This window comes from Pelodiscus sinensis, chromosome 3, assembly GCF_052426305.1.
Source record: "Pelodiscus sinensis isolate ZL-2025 chromosome 3, ASM5242630v1, whole genome shotgun sequence".
Classification (NCBI taxonomy): domain Eukaryota; kingdom Metazoa; phylum Chordata; order Testudines; family Trionychidae; genus Pelodiscus; species Pelodiscus sinensis.
Genome location: NC_143054.1, coordinates 133,543,608 through 133,558,300, shown reverse-complemented (window position 1 = coordinate 133,558,300; position 14,693 = coordinate 133,543,608). Strand labels below are relative to the sequence as shown.

Sequence of the window (14,693 nt, the reverse complement as noted above, 5' to 3'; positions counted from 1 at the left end):
GAGCCCTGGGCCCCTTTGAATCATTGGGCCCTGTGACAATTGGCCTGTTTGCCTTCTCTGCTATGGGTAGGCCTGCAAGTGGCCTTCTGTTGACCTTTTCTACCAAATCTGGGTAGGGAAATTGGCTCACATTTGTCTCTGACTGAGATAAGCACTTCACCATAGCAACATAGTAATTCCACCTCCCAGTGAGCAACGGTCAATGTACTGAGGTCAACCTGGTGTGAGAGCAGATACAGCATGACCATCGCAACCCTAACAATTCTTCAGCAGCTATCCCTCAATGCTCAACATTGAACGACTCCATCACAGTTGTGTACTCAGGGGTCATGGATACCTGCACATTTCTTTGCCTTCCATGGCATAGCTCCCCCTTACATGAGGTATGAATTTTACCCAACATGTCCCACCAGATTTGCGTAGCTCAAACTGCGTATCTTATTTCGACATACGGGTGCCGTGTAGATGCACCCTTTCAGTATTTCTGTATCCCTTAATCTAACTGTTCTATTATTAATACTTTAAAATTTCCCCCTTCACATATGATTTTCACATCTCCTTTTCCATGGAAGACACTTCTGCCATTTATAATTCTGTCTCTTGTCAGCTTGTATGTTTTTCTCTTCAGTGTTTTCCCATCTTTGTTAATCATCACAAAGGGGGAGTGATAGCTCAGTGGTTTGAGAATTGGCCTTCTAAACCCAAAGTTGTTGTAAGGCAGAAATGCTGAATAGAGAAAAGAACTGTGTAAATTTTAAGGCCCACTACTTGTAATGAATCTAAGTGGTATAATCTAGCGCTGTATTCTTGTCAAATGCTGGGAGGAATTGCAAATTATAAGAAAATGTGTGTAAAGAACATTAATGATGGAGAAACTGTTTAAATTGTGGTTTTCCAAAATGGAGTCCAAAACTCCATTTTGTATTTAGAACTTTGCAGAGTTGCTTTTGCAGTTGAGTATGGCATCAAATGTGCAGGTAGAATGTTTGAGTTTAAACATTAAGCTACCTGACAGTTAACTTGGCATAAGTATGAATATGCATGAGCATTCATATCAGCCAATCAAATCATACCACGCTGCAAGAGCATCTTTGTTATATCCAATCAATTTAAACCATCCTTGTCCTAATGAATATGTATGAACCTACCTTATATAAGGTGTGACCAAACAGCAGTTCGTGCTGGTTCCCGGACCTAGCTGGGGCCTGCAGCGTCGGGGCGTCGGGCTTAGGGATAGGCTTAGCTTAGGTTACAGAGAGAGTGAGTCATCCTTGTCCTAGGTGTATGAAAGAGGTCCTGTAGAGATATTCTTCTAGAGAAGCTAGCGGAAGGCTATGCTACCTCTATTTTATATAATATAGTATTTTCTTGAGTCAGGCTGGCGGAAGGCCAGACCTCCTCAAATAGATTAGTTAGGTTAGTTAGTTTAGTATTTTAGATAGATTAGCTATCGTCCTCGAGTTTGTACAGCAGGTTGCGTCGGTCCACGCATGTCAGCCGTCATCGTGCTTGTTCGTCGGGCTCGTCGCGATTTAGATAAGGTTTTATTTTAGGATAGAATTAGAGTAGATAGAACAGAGTCATCAATCGCCTGATCCTGCTGCACCGAAGCGCAGGAAGAGGATCCGGAGACCAGAGGCTTCACGGAAGGTGAACCGACCGTCACCGAACTCAACCGGCACTTCGAGGGATCACCTTGGCTGTTCCTCTCCTGCGGCTTCCAATTAGCCAAAGGATTGTAGGTCGCCAAGCGACAGGATCACCCAACAAGGGACGCCTGGAAGTTCCTCCCTGAAGGCTTTCAATTAGCCCAAAGGTCGTAGGTCGCCAGCATCGCATCAATCGGCTTCAGCGCCGCTGACTCTGTTGTAGGTATAGGGACCTTGAGGGACTTCCCCTCCTGGTTCATTTAATGTAAAGAGGGGACTGCCCCCTTGTGTGTTCATTAGAGGTATTGCTGTTAAAATTTCTGTTAAACAATATAGTCCTGTGGTTTCCAGTTTTAAACCAGACTTACGTTTTAATTTACGCGCCTTATAAACTAAGATCTGACACTCTCCGGTGAATAGATACGGAGTAGGGGGTCGTTACCTTAAGTACCATCCCTTGCGGATTGGTCAAGCTGTTAAATTAACCTTCGGAAGGTTGTCCTTAAGACATCCTTTCTAATTCTGTTGATATACAGGTAACATTGTGGAATTCAATCTTTGAGGGGGCCGTTTAGGGATCAGGGGCAAATCTGTCAGGGATGGTACTTGGTCCTGCCTTGAGGGTAGGGGATTGGACTTGACCTCTCAAGGTCTCTTCCACTTCTATGAGATAGGTATATCTCCCTATATTATCTGCCCTTCCTTTCCTTTGTCTTTTCCTTGTATTTCCCAAATGTCTTCCATTCAATTTACCCATCTCCTACCTCTCCAACTCTTTCCTGGTCCCCATGGGTATTCCTTCCTTGATGGCCCAATTCCTGAAAGGATAGGGAACTCTGCAAGACGGAGCCAGAGAAGCCCCCTAAGAGGCTGGGGAGGAATTTCTCTTGGCCAACAGTGAGCCAACATGTGCTGTGGAGCAAATTCTGATTCAGTGGGGCAGTTATGATGCAACTCTGTACTGAGCTATTATTGAAGGCTGTGGTTTTAAAGGGCTGCTTGAAATAGCAAGAATTACAGCAGTCCAGTGTGAAAATTGAAGTGCCACTCATTAAAATAATTATTTTTTCAAAGCTGGAAAGAAAGACGAAATAAAAGAAACAAACCGAACCTGATCACAATCAGTAGGTTCACAGCAAAATGGATAGTGACATTGGCACAGCCTCATATAATATATATAAAAACTGGAATAGGTCATCGTTAATGGAATGGAATCTTTCTCAGATTTACACCCCTGAGCATGCAGCTGGCCCGAACATGATCAGCAGCTAAACACTTCTCCATTTTTTTCAGCTGCAATACACAGGCAGAAGAAAAGCCTGTGTCCCATTTCGCTATTAGCACCTCAGAGACATTTTGCTCTTGGAGTGTCACAAGGTGGGTAGGGTTAGGAGCCCATGGATTCAGACCTATTTCCTGCATTTGATATACTTTTCTTCATTATTTCAACACTGAGCTCATTGTGTGGTTTATAGCAAATTGATTGATAATGGCAGTTACTCATGTTTAGTGGGTCAAAACCAGACTAGTAACATTGTATAACTTGCTCTTGATTAGTGCAGACATCTCCAGATTTTTCCTACAGCACACAATATTGATTGACTGTGTCCTCTTTGCATTACATCAATGGTTTCATTAGTAAATATTAATCTTTTTTAATCCTAAAAAGTCAGTCTGCTAAAACCAGAGGGCACAAAAACTGCTTCTTGCTGGGCAGACAGGAAATCAGAGGGGAAAGAAAAAGAGCAAAGCAAGGAGATACAACAACAAAATGAAGATATAATTATTTTAAATATCTCCTTGTCTTACAATTGGCAGGAGACAAGACATAAAATTGGAAGATTTCAGGCACAAATAAGTAAAAAAGCTGAAAAGAAGCTGAAGTGGAAAAGCGGGGTTGGGAATCTCAAATAGAGGGAGTACAACATCAGCAGTAGCAAGGCTGGAGAGGGGGGGAAATTGATGGAAACACTCTGGATGTAGAACTACTGCCAGTCTCTGGTTTGCTGCCTTGATCTGGGTCTTTTACTGCCAAAAGACTGTTTAACTTCCACTGACCCCTCTTCTGGCTGCAGATGAGACCATCAGGGCTGCTGACACAGCTACTCATGGTCTCCTTGCCGGTCTTTCTTTGATCACCCTGTCTCTTCCATCTAATCAAATACATTTGCTGACAGCAGCCTTAACTTGTTATGTGGAGTGATAATGACTGCATATTCCTCTGGGCACTCTATTATCCTGATTCTAGGCAATCCCAGGATGAAAAGGCAGCACTGAGGGCCCTAAATCATTCCAAGTGGAAGCTGACAGAGGAGACTCCATAAAATCTCCCCTCACAAGAATCCACAGTAAGAGAGTCCCTTTTTTCTCTATTCACTTATCAAATCATTTCCCCTATTTCAGCATGAACTAATATTACAAGTTTTCCACTCAAAACTTGATTTATTAACAGTAGTACCAGAGCAGTGGTTCTCAACCAGGGGCACACATACCCCTCACGGTATGAAGGGGTCTTCCATGGGGTACATCAACTCATTTAGGTATTTTCTTAGTTTTACAAATAAAATTAAAAGCTGAAATGAAGTAATCACAAATTAAAATGTCAAAACTTGCTTGTTTACATGGCTCTCTGTACTACACACTGAAATCTAAGTATCATATTTATATTCCAATCGATTTATTTTATAATTATATGACAAAAATGAGACAGCAAACTGTTTTTCAGTGTGTGTGCTGTGATGGTTTGGATTTTTATTTCTGATTTTGTAAACAAACAGTTTTTAAGTGAGGTGAAACTAGGGAGTACACAAGGCAAATCAGACCCCTGACAGAGGTACAGTATCTGGTAAGGTTGAGAGCCAGTGATTTATGTCCCAAATTCAGCACTGGAAAGTTAGGATCTGCCAGTATTAATAATTCAGAACAGGGTTTGGATGAAGTGTAAAAAAGACAGACACACAAGTTAAATGACGAGGTTCACAATAAATATTAAATGGCTGCTTCATTCTCTGGGGACTCTCTATTGTGCTTACTGAATGAAGGAAAAATAGTACAGCTAGTAGTTGAAAGATTGTCCCATAGTGAAATGAGGTTTACTGGAGCGGTCGACAAAGGCTTCCCTTGTCGACTGCGGCATGTCCAAATTGCCCCGCTGTGCCGTCAAACAGCTGATCGGCACAGCGCGGCAGCCATTTTTATGTAAATGAAGTGGCGATTATTTAAATGGCCATTTCATTTTCCTATGTCTAGTAAACTCATCTACATGGCTCCGTCGACAGAGCTATGTAGTCTAGACATACCCTCTGTGACGAAGGGCTTTTGGTCTTCATGGCTTGGCCCTTCATGGCTTGGCCCTTCATGGCTTGGCCTTGCACTACACTGTACCCGTAGCTCAAAATAAGCTATGCAATTTGAGCTATGCAAATTGCATAGCTTATTTTGTTATTTGGCATTGTCTACACAACACCAAAATTCAAAATAAACCTGAAGCGACCCTCACTCCTTGTGGAATGAAATTTACAGGGACATTGGAACAGCACAGCTGTTATTTGAAAGATATTTTGAAATAGCAGACACGCTGTCAGGATGCAGAATGTATCCCAAAATAGTGTCACAGTGTAGACGTTACCCCCCCCCCCCCCCGGCTGCGTCTAGATTGTCATGATTTTCCGGAACAGAGCATCTAGATTGGCACAAGCACTTTTTCTGCAAAAGCACTTTTTGCGGAAAAGCATCCGTACCAATCTAGATGCGCTTTTCCACAAAAAAAGCCCCGATCGCCATTTTTGCAATCGGGGCTTTTTTGCAGAAAACAAATCTGAGCTGTCTACACTGGCCCTTTTGCACAAAAGCTTTGCACAAAAGGGACTTTTGCCTGAACGGGAGCAGAATAGTATTTCCGCAAGAAGCACTGATTTCTTACAGTAGGAAGTCAGTGCTTTTGCGGAAATTCAAGTGGCCAGTGTAGACAGCTGGCAAGTTTTTCCAGAAAAGCATCTGATTTTCCAGAAAAACTGGCCAGTCTAGACACAGCCTTTGTGTTTTTACCTCCTAGAGGGGTATAAGATTCTTTTTATGCAAGCTGTTTAAGGAAGCTTTCCAATATAGTGCCATGATGGTGCCACTTCACCAGTAGCTAGTAGGGGGATCCTGGGCCTGCCATCTATTTAAAGTTTAGGCTCAGGAATCAGCAGTCAAGGTTTGCACCTCTTGAACCTTGCTGCCTTTTCCCATACCTTTTTCCTGCAGCTTCTCTACCTAGTTTTCTTCTTTTCCTCTCTATTGTACAGAGAGTGGCCACTGGATCCCTCATTGTAGCCTCTTTCTGCTGCCAGCTTGCTGGCTTTATATTAGACTCGCCTGTTCCTTCTAAGCTGGGAACTCACCTTTCATGGGATTAGGCCACTGAAGTCCCTTCACTCATGGCTTATATGATTAACTGGCTGTGTCTAATCAGCCTCAATAATCCTTTCTAGGGTGATACAAGATGAACACCCCATCACCCATCCAAAGAGCAGTTCTGGTTCTAAGAATCCCAACCAAAAAAAGAGCAGTTAGTTATTAAACAGTAATCAATTTGCTGTCACCCTGTACACATATCAATTTTCCAGGCAAATGCAAAGATTTGTTTGAAATGGAGAATCTGTAATGGAGTCCTGCACTGATTTGCATCCACTTGACGGCAGCTGAGTCTCTGTTGTGACAGCAGAACCAGCCTACTTTTAGGAGAGAGACTGTCATGGCCTAAGGCCTGTGGACTATAGACATCCTTCTTTTAATTATGGGAAGGCTTCATTTTCTTTTCACTGATGTCATGGTGGGATGTTGAAACCGCATGATGTCTTTGGACTAATTTTGGGATTTAGGGTTTCTGTTGCTAGGTATACAAATACAATATACTGATTGGACTGATACAGAACTGCTCCAGATAGAATGAATTGCAGTAGTCCAGTCTGGAAATGAAGGCACAATAATTAAAATCAATAATGATAATATATAAAAATTATCAAAGAAGAACAATAGAAAAATGTCTATGAAACTGGTCAGACAATCATTGTACACCTGTTAGGAAGAGGATATAAAATAAAATGCATGAGAGAGGCACAGTTCATCACAAATGTAATAGAATCTTTCTAAGATTTGCATCCCGATAAACACAGCTGAGTCTTACATGTTCAGCAGCTGAGTCTTACATGTTCAGCAGCCTCCCAACTCACTTTCAGCTGTGATACAAAGGCAGGGCAGGCTCTAAAAAGCCTGGCACTTCAATGAAGAGCTTCAGAAGCTGGGCAAGCATTAGTGACCACAGGCAGAACCATGAGTCTTGCAATTATTATTGCTTTGAGCATTTTAGTAATTGAGCTTATTATAGGGATTATAGCAAATGGGTTGATAATCATTGTAAATTGCACTGCGTGGATCAGAAGCCGAAAACTGACTTCATGTGACATGATCCTGACTAGTCTGGGCATCTCCAGATTTTTCCTACAATGTATGATATTTGCTAACAATATCTTTTTTGCATCATCTCCAGTGATGGATGGGCAGTGTGATATATGGAGAATCATCTACATTGTTTGGATGTATCTAAGTATTCTCAGTCTCTGGTTTGCCACCTGGCTCAGTGTCTTCTACTGTGTGAAGATCGCCAACTTCAGCCAACCCCTCTTCCTCTGGCTGAAAAGGAGAATATCAGGGCTACTACCCAAGCTGCTCATGGGATCCTTGCTGGTCTCCTTGGTCACCTGTGTCTCTTCAGTCAATGCCATAGATAGAAAGTATGTAGGTAATTCAACAAATAATATGTCAATGAACACTAGAGTGAAATGTAGACCTAAATCTAATTTATCTTCTGGTCTCGTTATTTTGTCCATGCTTGGATACTCCTTTCCTTTCTTTATATTTATCATTCCCTCCGTACTACTAATCATTTCTCTGTGGAGACATACCAAGAGGATGGAGAAAAACACAAGCAGCTCCCAAGACACTATTGTGGAGGCTCATGTCAGTGCAGTTAAAGGTCTGGTTTCTTTCATTTTCTTCTATGTTTCATATTTTATGGCACAAGTAATATTTTCAATAGGAACATCTGCCCACAGCAATGTCTACTTTATATGGTTTTGGGTAGTGGTAATGACTGCTTATCCTTGTGGGCATGCCATTGTCTTGATTCTGAGTAATCCCAAACTGAAGAGGGCAGCGGTGAGGGCTTTGAACTATGCAAAGTGCAGGCTGAAAGATGGGGCTTCATAAAATCACTCATTATGAAACGTAATAAAAACAGCCACTTCTTCCTCGTATTTATATAAAAAAAACATATTCCACTATATACTAAAATTAGAAGATTTCCCACCACAGCTTTGTTTCTTGAGGATAATCGTAGAGGACAATGTTAAGGTTTGAGTTGGCGTGATTCTTTTTACCTAAATGTTTGTAATTTGATAGCTCACAGAAACTGAGAGCTAAGTGAGATTTGCCTCCTCGGGCTTTGTCTACATTTAACATTTTAAAGCACAGCACCAGCAGCAGCACTTTAAACTGAAAATGTGGCCACCGCATGAATGTTGGGGGAGAGCTCTTGTAGCATTCCTTATAAACCACCTCAGAAAGGGGAGTAGCTAACAGCACTGGTTCATACTGGCACTTCACTGCGCCGTAACTTGCTGCAGCCGGTTTCTTCACACCTCTGAGCCAGAAAGTTATAGAGCTTTAACGTGCTAGTGTAGACTTGACCTCAGACTGAGGAGCAGAAGAGCCCTTAAACTGGTAAAAACATTCAGCTATACTGGGGTCCTTTGGTGAACAATATGACTGGACCTTCCATGACCAAGCTTTGAGATCTGCAGCATACCAGATACCCTCAGAGACTTCTGATGATCTTGAGGATCTTTAGCTGAAATGAGAAGAATATCACATTAACAAACGAAATGATAATCTATAGGGTCTACCTTGTTGTTATGGAAGGTGCTAATGGCTGCCACCAGGTGAACTTTGGATTCAAAGAGAATCACAGATCAAGTTAAAAGTCAATGGGCACACCAACCATTCTGTCAGCCTCTTCAAAAAGAGCATTTAAATCCCTTAACATAGTAGATGAGACAGTTACAAACAACAGAAGGTCTGTCCTAGCCACGTGGCGGGTCAGACCTTCATGGACTGCGGGGTTTCCCAGACTGCAAATACAGGGAATATTGGTTTCTAGCGAGGAGAAAGCCTGGAGAAGCAGTTGTGAGACTGATATTGAGAGGAAGCAGAGAGACAGTTTGCTTACTGGGCACAGCACTTACTTGAGTGGCAGCCACTGAGAATCCGGGGGTGAATCCAGAGCCAGGAAACTGCCTGAAATTGTTTAGTTTCTACTGTGTTCAGGGATATGGGATTTTGTGTACATTAATATAAACAAACAAGATTACATTAAAATATATCACCCAAATTGCTTATTCAATGTCCCATCCTACTGGAAACAATCAGACAAGGCCCTGAATATTGGATACTTATGCCAGTGGGGAAACACCAGTGTTGCGAACAGAGGAGCTCTTCCAAAGAGAGAAATTATGAGCATGTATCCCCATGGAACCCACTGGGAACAGATAACAAAGCTGCTCACAGAAATCAAAGCAAATTAATACCGAACTGCATTTAATGCTGGCCTAAAGAAATGAAAACAAAAGCTGGAGATTTCCCAGAAGGAACTAAAAAGAAATAAAGCAAGAGTCAGAGAAATTTCAAAAGTAATAAGAGCAACACATGGAAGTTTCCTAGAAAAGACTGAGTCTTATATTTTTAAAAATACAATAAAAACCCCTTGCTGGAGCAGCTGCTAGAAAATTCCCAGTCTAGATATAAGGAACCAAATAGTCACCTGGAGAAGGAATTCTGTATGTTGCAGATGACTGTGGATGTCAGCCTCCTGGATGAGGAATCCAATCAGCCAGAAACTTAAGTAAAACAGGATACTTTACAGTGCTGTACTACACCATTGGTAACCCACAGAGACCCAGTGGGGTGAGGTCACCTTGTTCCGGCTCAAATAATGCACATCTGTTATCTTTGAGGGAAAGAATTCGGAGGGAGGGAGGGAGGGAATTGGCTCAGTTATATATCATAGCCGAAATGAATGGATGGAGAGATGAAGAGAGAGGGAACGTTCTGGAAGCCAATTTGAGAGGCCTGCTCTGAAAATAAACTGTATTGTTCAGATTTGGTATAAGCTCTTGACATGCAGTTTGAAGCCAGACATCAGTCTGAGGTGGCCAGGGCACAACTAAAGACTAGAAGGTGAGGAAAAGAAGAGCCCCTGCCTCAACAGACAGGAAACCTGGAGAGACTTGTGTTCCAGATGCCAGATTCGAACGAGGACTTCTGGGACAAACTAATAATGGCCCAGTTTCTAGAAGATCTGCTGAACTTCAGCCTACAGCTCCAGGTCAACTAAAGGAGACCAATGACACTGTGTGAGTCTGTGGAATTTGCTACATACTGAAGCAACACACCAGAAAAGAAAGTAGCCACCAATGGGAGCATGGAAGCTGAGTACCATGAATTCTGTAAGTATGTGTCTGTGTCTAATATACAGGGGGGAACAGAGAATGTTCATGATACTTACTATGGGTTAGAAACATTTTTAATTTTGATTTGTAATACAAGAGGTATTGGCAATAAGGAAAATAAAGGAAGCAGTTCAGTAAAATGCTGGTGCCATTAAAGTTGTGCCATAAAAAAAGAATTGTTGTAAATATAAGGCTGGCCAGTAGAGATGATGACAAATCGCTAATGAAAGTACATGTTTGACAAATGAGGGGACATCAAGCTGAAGGGTCAATCTTGAAGGTATAAAGTTTACCCAGGCTCCACAATCATTGCTTAGATCTTGGCAATAAAACAACAGGAGAAGGAATTTAGCTATTGAATGTGTAATAGGAGCTGTGGAATTCACAGGGGTAGAGAACCCAGGCTCAAACATAATCATTATTAGCTCAGACATGCTGAAGAGATCTAACTGGTCTCAGCTAGAGACAAGGACTGAGGAAGAGGCTCTTGTCCAAAAATGAAGAAAACTGTTTTGAAAAGTAGATCTCTGGCATTGAGCAAGAGATCAGGGTAGCCAAGATAATTAATGTAAAGACCCACTAAATTGAATGCTGAGAGCGCCCCCATTGATGCTGTGACTCCTACTCCTTGCAAGAAAGAAGTGAAGTCAACAGGAGCTTTTTTCCCATAAACCTTATGCTGTGAAGGTAGCGCCAAAGCTCTACTTAAGGTATGTTGACTTCTGTTATATTTGTTATATGGGTGGGATTGCATACCTTAAGCCAACCTTTGGCTGTAGTATGGACCTGGTCTGACACTCTTGATGGGGACTAGCATTTATTATCCTGTTTTCTAGTTTCTCTTTTGCTGATGGAAAGTTTCTCCGTATGGGATTTTAAGCAGTTATTTCCAATAAAGCACACAACAGTTTCTTAGTAAGGCTCCGTTGCCCACACGGTGTTCAAGTCAGCTCTGTCATCAGCTCACCAACTTATGTCAAAAGAGATTGTGTCCCTGATTATCTATGAGAAAGAAAAGAACTTTCCAGATTTGACATTTTTATATGCCTGTATTTATTCCCCATTCTCTCTAATTCTCCATTAGGCTTTACAACTGGAATGTGAAGAAAAGAGAGAATATACGTCATTACGTCAAACAATTGAATTTTGTTGAGTTGTTAGTTGCTTGCTGTAAAACTGTCATTTGGCATTTTTCTTGGTTTCCCAGATATGCCACAAATTTAACAAGAGGTATGGCTGTTTCCATCAAATATAAGTTTGCCAGTTACCTACCATGAAGCTCATTAAGATTAATGTTAATGAAAAAAACAAATCTGACTCTCATTGTGAATGTCAATTATTCAAGTAATAAAGAATGGTTATTAGCTGGGAAATTGCCAAGTAGAATTAATTTAAATAGTTTGTGACAGGCTTAATACACTTCTATAAATAAGCACCTCTGATCTCAGCACTATACTGCATGCATGATCGTTGAACGGTCTTAAATGTTTTCATGTAATGCCTGACTCTGAGAGGTTACAAACATCCCAGTTTCTATCAACTTCACTCGATGCTGTGGGCAGTCAGCACCTGTCAAGAACAAGCTATTAGCACAAAACAAGTTCCTGTCTTAGTTTTGCTGGTAAAATAGGCTAAATTTAGAAAATCCAGAAGACGGGAATATCCCATTATAGGAAAATATGAAGCTAGTGCAGGAAAAAAGAGTTCCAAATGAAAACTCTGCTTAAATGTGCTGCATGCTACAACCACAGATGAATTTTAGCAAGAGCTTCTTGAGGCAGCGTTTTGTTTGTTTGTTTGGTCAATTTGACTATATGACCACTGCAGCTCACCATTACTAGTCACTGAGGGTTACAAGGCTTTCTCCTCGATGAGGCACAATCACCAGCTATCATGACAATGGGACTGATGGATCTGCTCTTCGATGGAAAAGAATGGCAGAACATTTACTGACTGATGAAGTCCAGGCTGTCTTAAACCTGGTGATCCTTAGCCAGGACAAAATGAAGGAGGAACGTGGTGCAGGCTGAAATTTGTTGTTTTGAAAACTGAACTGGCTGATTTATTACCAGTTCTGTTGTCTGATCAAATGTTGCAGCCTGGGGATGACAGAGAACTAGCAAGCCTCTACTGGTCAGTATGATCAGGAGGGGTAAATAAGGAGGTAGATACATTCATGCATACAGAAGGGCGGGCATTGGTAATTCCTCATGTGGACATATCTTACTGGGCAGCTAAGTTATTCAGGGAGGATGATGTGTACCTCTCTGACGGGGAAGCAGATGTATTTTTCTGGTATGTTAAGGAAGAAATCAATAAATATCTAGCAATCCAGTGGGGGGAGCGACAGGGGAGGCAGCCAAGCCAAATTACATGTTCCTTCCTCAATAGGGAAGGAATATTGTTATTGGACAGAAACTCCTTCTAAATGGTAAGAGCTAGAGCCATCAAGTTTGGAGTGCAGCTTCTTCTTATCATAACTTAAAGCAAGGTGAGGGTTTGGGTATGCCAAGAAAATGGGACGTGCCTGGAATTTGATGGTTTCTTCTAAAATGGAAAGGGAGGGATCTGGCAGGAGGGAGTAATACTACAGAATGACCATGGGGAGGGGGGCAGCAAGAGATCAGAAATGAGCATCGGGACAGCTATACACACCTCTATTGGACCATCAGGGGGAGGGTGGAGAACAGGACAGCTATCTACTATATATTTCAGAAAGTTTATCTGTTTACATGTCTGTATGTCCTCTAGCCAGCAGCAGCCATGGAGAGGTGTTTCTCACCTGATCCCTAGCTTCTGTGGTGACAGAGGGCTGTGATGGTCTTTTCTCTCCATAGAGCAGCCTGCATACTGAACATTTCATCCCCAGCCCCACCTAGAGCAATGATTTAAATGAAGAAAAACAAACTTATTTGAGTTAAGGACCTGAGCAACGCCGGGTAAATCTTCTAGTAACTAATAAATAATGATGACCTGCATGGTACAATTTATTGCTGGGGATGCCCAGATATTTTAAGTTAATGAAGTTGCTGGCTAATTAAATCACATTCATTGCCTGGCTGGACAATTGCATAGCATGTTCCATGTAGGTGGCTACACAGAAGATAGTACTGCAAGATTATCAGTCACTTACCTTTCACCAGCACTAAATTCTCTGCAAAGAAAATAAAAATATTTGCTATAAGGTGCCTTGTTTTCAGACGTGCTGAGCATCCACAACTCTCAGTGACTTTAACAGGCACTGTAGATAATTGGAGGTACCACTGAAAATTGGGCCAATCCTGTTAGATACAAGGACTTGTGCTGCAGTTTACTAATTCAAAGTGTTATTCTCTGAAGGGTTTGAATTTTACCAGTCTGGTTTGGCTGTAATATCACTATTGGCCCACAAGTGTACTGAGCCTTCTACAAATATTTGTCAGGGTCATCCTTGTCTATTTACAGTGTATGGCCTCTTAGACAATTGCTTTCTTGCTCTCCTGATTCTGGGCAAAGCCATTTTGTTGTCTCATATAAATTCTCAGCACTGCTGATTTATTTCAAAGTTGCCAGAGGCCAACCTTTACAATAATGGAACAGATGCTCAGGAATCCTGTCCTTGACTCTGTCTACTTCTGCTGAACATAAGCTTTCTCTTCTAGAAACTTTTCCATCTCAGTTCTGCACTAGTAGCTCTGTTTTGTTCACCTTGTCTACATCACCAGATGGCAAAATAAGAAGCTACTGTGTTGGGAAAATACAATAAAATCAATCCAGATTCCCTTACATTTTTGTATTGCTTGAAATGTGGAGATTTTTTTTTGCATTGCAAATATGCATAGTGTTTGAACTGTATGTTGAACTTGCTGTGTGTTGTGGTTCCAAACGCTTCAGCTGTTTTCATCTCTATTTTATAGATTCTAAGGCCTGAAGAGACCACTGTGACCATCTAGAGTGACATCCTCTGTAACTCAAGACATAGAATTTCCACAAAATAATCCCTACTGCAAAGCTTTTAGATAAACTTGCAATCCTGGATTTAAAAATCATCAGTGATGGAGAATCCATATTGACCCTCCAATGGTTAATTGCTCTGATTGCTAAAAATTGATGTCTTAGTTCCAATCTGAATTTGTCTAGCTTTGTCTTCCAACCACTGGATCATGTTTTGCCTTTCCCTGCTAGACTGAAGAACTCATTATTAAATATTAGTTCTCAATGTATGTATTTACACACTGTAATAGTCACCCTCCGCTTTCTTGTTAAAGTATCTAAATCGGTCTCCTTGACTCGATATCTGTAAGGCATGTTTTCTAATTCTTTAATCAATTGTGCAGCTCTTCTCTGAACCCTCACTAATTTATAAACACCCTTCTTGGATTGGACACATTACGTCAGCAGAGATTGACCAGTGCTAAATCCAGAAGTAAAATAACCTCTCTACTCCTATTTGTTTCCTGGTTTTGCATCTTAGAATATATTAGGTCTTTTGGCCATTGGCATCATGCTGGGAATT

At 41.4% G+C, this 14,693-nt stretch overlaps 1 protein-coding gene across 1 annotated transcript; it reads left to right on the top strand.

The window, feature by feature from the left end:
- Positions 1-6,965: 6,965 nt before the first annotated feature.
- Positions 6,966-7,901, top strand: LOC142827707 (taste receptor type 2 member 1-like). Its single transcript, XM_075923188.2, has one exon. The coding sequence runs from the start codon at positions 6,966-6,968 to the stop codon at positions 7,899-7,901; it is 936 nt and encodes a 311-aa protein (XP_075779303.1).
- Positions 7,902-14,693: the final 6,792 nt, after the last annotated feature.